This window comes from Caenorhabditis briggsae (assembly GCF_000004555.2).
Source record: "Caenorhabditis briggsae complete genome, chrIII, whole genome shotgun sequence".
In the NCBI taxonomy this organism is placed as follows: domain Eukaryota; kingdom Metazoa; phylum Nematoda; class Chromadorea; order Rhabditida; family Rhabditidae; genus Caenorhabditis; species Caenorhabditis briggsae.
Window position 1 is genome coordinate 11,505,156 of NC_013490.2, and position 2,682 is coordinate 11,507,837.

At 35.8% G+C, this 2,682-nt stretch overlaps 1 protein-coding gene across 1 annotated transcript; it reads right to left on the reverse strand.

The window, feature by feature from the left end:
- Positions 1-2,124, reverse strand: CBG20185 (the record flags this gene model as incomplete). Its single annotated transcript, XM_002642507.1, has 2 exons — positions 1-87; positions 1,846-2,124. The coding sequence occupies 2 exons, from the start codon at positions 2,122-2,124 to the stop codon at positions 1-3; spliced, it is 366 nt and encodes a 121-aa protein (XP_002642553.1).
- Positions 2,125-2,682: the final 558 nt, after the last annotated feature.

A 2,682-nucleotide genomic window follows, 5' to 3' on the forward strand; every position in this document is an offset into this window, starting at 1 on the left:
TCAATTTTTTGCCGAGAAAGGATCATGGTTTGGGAGGTTCTTGAGAGGAAAGATTAGAAGATTTTTTGTGATTTTTTTTTCGAAATTCTGAAAAGCTGAAATTCTCAAAATTCCATAACTTTTTTCATTTTCAACCGATTTTCATTAAATGTATAACGATCGATAGGTAATTTTTCACAATTTCAATTTTAAAAAATTTCGGGTCAACTTTGAACTCAATTATCTCAGTCCCTATAAGAGGTATCAAAAATTGGTTAATTGATGAAATGTTCATCGAAATATCACCAATATTTTATTAGTTGACAGATTTTCGATATCTCTTATAGGATTTGAGATAATTGAACTCAACATTTTATAATTACAATTCCCAAAAATTTCATAAAAATCGATTAGATATGAAAAACGTTATAGAAGCATTTTTTTTTGAAATTTTTCAGAATTTCAGAATTTCAAAAAAGGAAAAGAAAACACTTCGCCTCTTAGGAATTTCGAACAAAGAAGGAGCAAAAATAAAAACTAGTTGAAATAATTTTCCATTTGTTTTGTTTTCTTTTTCTTTCAATGAAATTTTAAGTGCCAACAGGACCAAAACTATATATCTTGTTGTGGATGTGGGCACAGGGCACACATTCACAAAAAATGGAAATGATGAAGAAAGAAAAAAGATGAGTACCAGCAAAAAATATGGAGAATACACACATCATTATAAAAAATGAAAAGGATGGAGATGGGTGGAGGGATTCAGATGTATGTCTCCAAACACAGAAAATATGGAAAAGAAAAACCAAAAAAATGTTTTTTTTTCCGAAAGGGCATAATGTTGTGGATATGGAAAAGGAATAGAGAAGATAGACTTTTTTGTTGATGTTTCAGAATTTTTAAAGGTGGAGGGACAGGAGATTTTTCGTAGGATTTTTGTAGCTAGGGTATGCATTCTACCGTTACGGTGTACAACGCTTAATGTCACTCTGCGTACAGCTGTCGTCCTCGCCTTTATATATGCAATCGGGCGTCCGTTTTCTCTTTCTCAGTCGGTAGCGGCTCCGCACCCTCAATCATCGCCTTCACAAGTTCAACTCCTCGAGGGGCATCTTTGAACGGAATTTCGAGAACATTATTTTTTCATGTCCCCCCACCTTTAAAGAACCAAACTTTTTTTTTCCGAACTTTCAGAACTTTGGAATTAAAAAAGTGGATCAATATTATCTCGGTTCCTATAAGAGATATCAAAAATATGTCAACTGACAAAATATTTATCATATTATCACCAGTATTCTATCAGTTGACAGATTTTTCATATTTTGTACAGTAACTGAGATAATTGATCTCAAAGTGAAGTATAAGGTGAGCGTCTATCAGAACAAGTACGGTATGTACAGAGTTTGAAAATTTTGATGAAATTTAAAAAAAAATTAGTGGCCTTGAATGTTTGGGAACATTATCTTAATCCAATTCAGTTAGTTAGGAAAATTGAAAAATTGAAATTCCGAAAATTATAATTTTTCACTTTTTCCTAATTTTGGACATTTTCAGATTTGGCATTTTTGAGCATTTCGAGCTTTTTTTCTCGATAATTTTCAATTTTTTGAACATTTTCGAGAACCGTCATTCATCGTTTATTACTTTTCGTCGTTTTTGCACACTTTAAAAACATTTTTGAGCATTTTTTGACATTTTTAGCCAGTCCGGGTCTTTTTGGGAGTTTTTGGGTATTTTTAGTCATTGCGAGTCGTTTTAACCTTTTGGGTATTTTTGGATATTTTTAAGCATTCCGAGTATTTCCTGATAGTTTGAACATCTTTTAGATTTTTCTCCCTTAAAATAAATAAAATACTAAAAACGCACCCCCAACGCGGACACATTATGCATTCGACTGGTCCGTCGTGACGAGTGTGAAGCTCGCGGTCCACCGGCTCCAGATGACGCATTCGGTCCTCCGCCTCCTCCTCGATCACAGCTACCACTTCCACTCGCACCGGATCCACTAACGCCACGTGTGTTCGAACGAGAGTGATGATGTGTGGGCGGGACTAGTGTGGCCGGCGGTGTGAATGTCAACGAGGGCGGAGCTCCGCACGGTGAGCCCGGCTCACCGGAATCACGTCCGAATACCGCTGTCTTCATGATTCATCGCCACGCATGATGTTAGGTCAAATTACGAGTAGGCGGATGGATGGTTCGGATGGATTTTTGGATGGAGATTTTTGGTTAAATGTGTCTGAAGAATTTACAGTGGAGAAGGGAGTACGGTACGATGAAGAGGAACGAAAACGTATTAGATATTAGAATGAGCAATCAGAAAATATAGATGATGTATCAACTATGAAAAATAGGAAAATTGTTTTTACAAAATATTGAGAATACCTCTTAGACAGAACGTCCCTGTGAACTGAATTAACTCGCCACCTCAAGCTAATGTTGCCCATTGAGCGCACTTTTCTTTGACCAAGTTTATCTAGTTTCCTGTGAGAGACATCAAAAACTTGTCAACTAACAAAATGTTACTGATATTATGAGAAACAATTTATCGATTGGCAAATTTTGGCTATCTCTCACAAAAACGAGATGAAATGGGTCAACGTTAAGGGTTCAAGGTCACCGTATTTCGGGCTCGGCAGCTTTAAGACCAGGACCATTTTCTAGTAAAAACTAAAACAAAATCGATTAAGTCCGTACATAAAA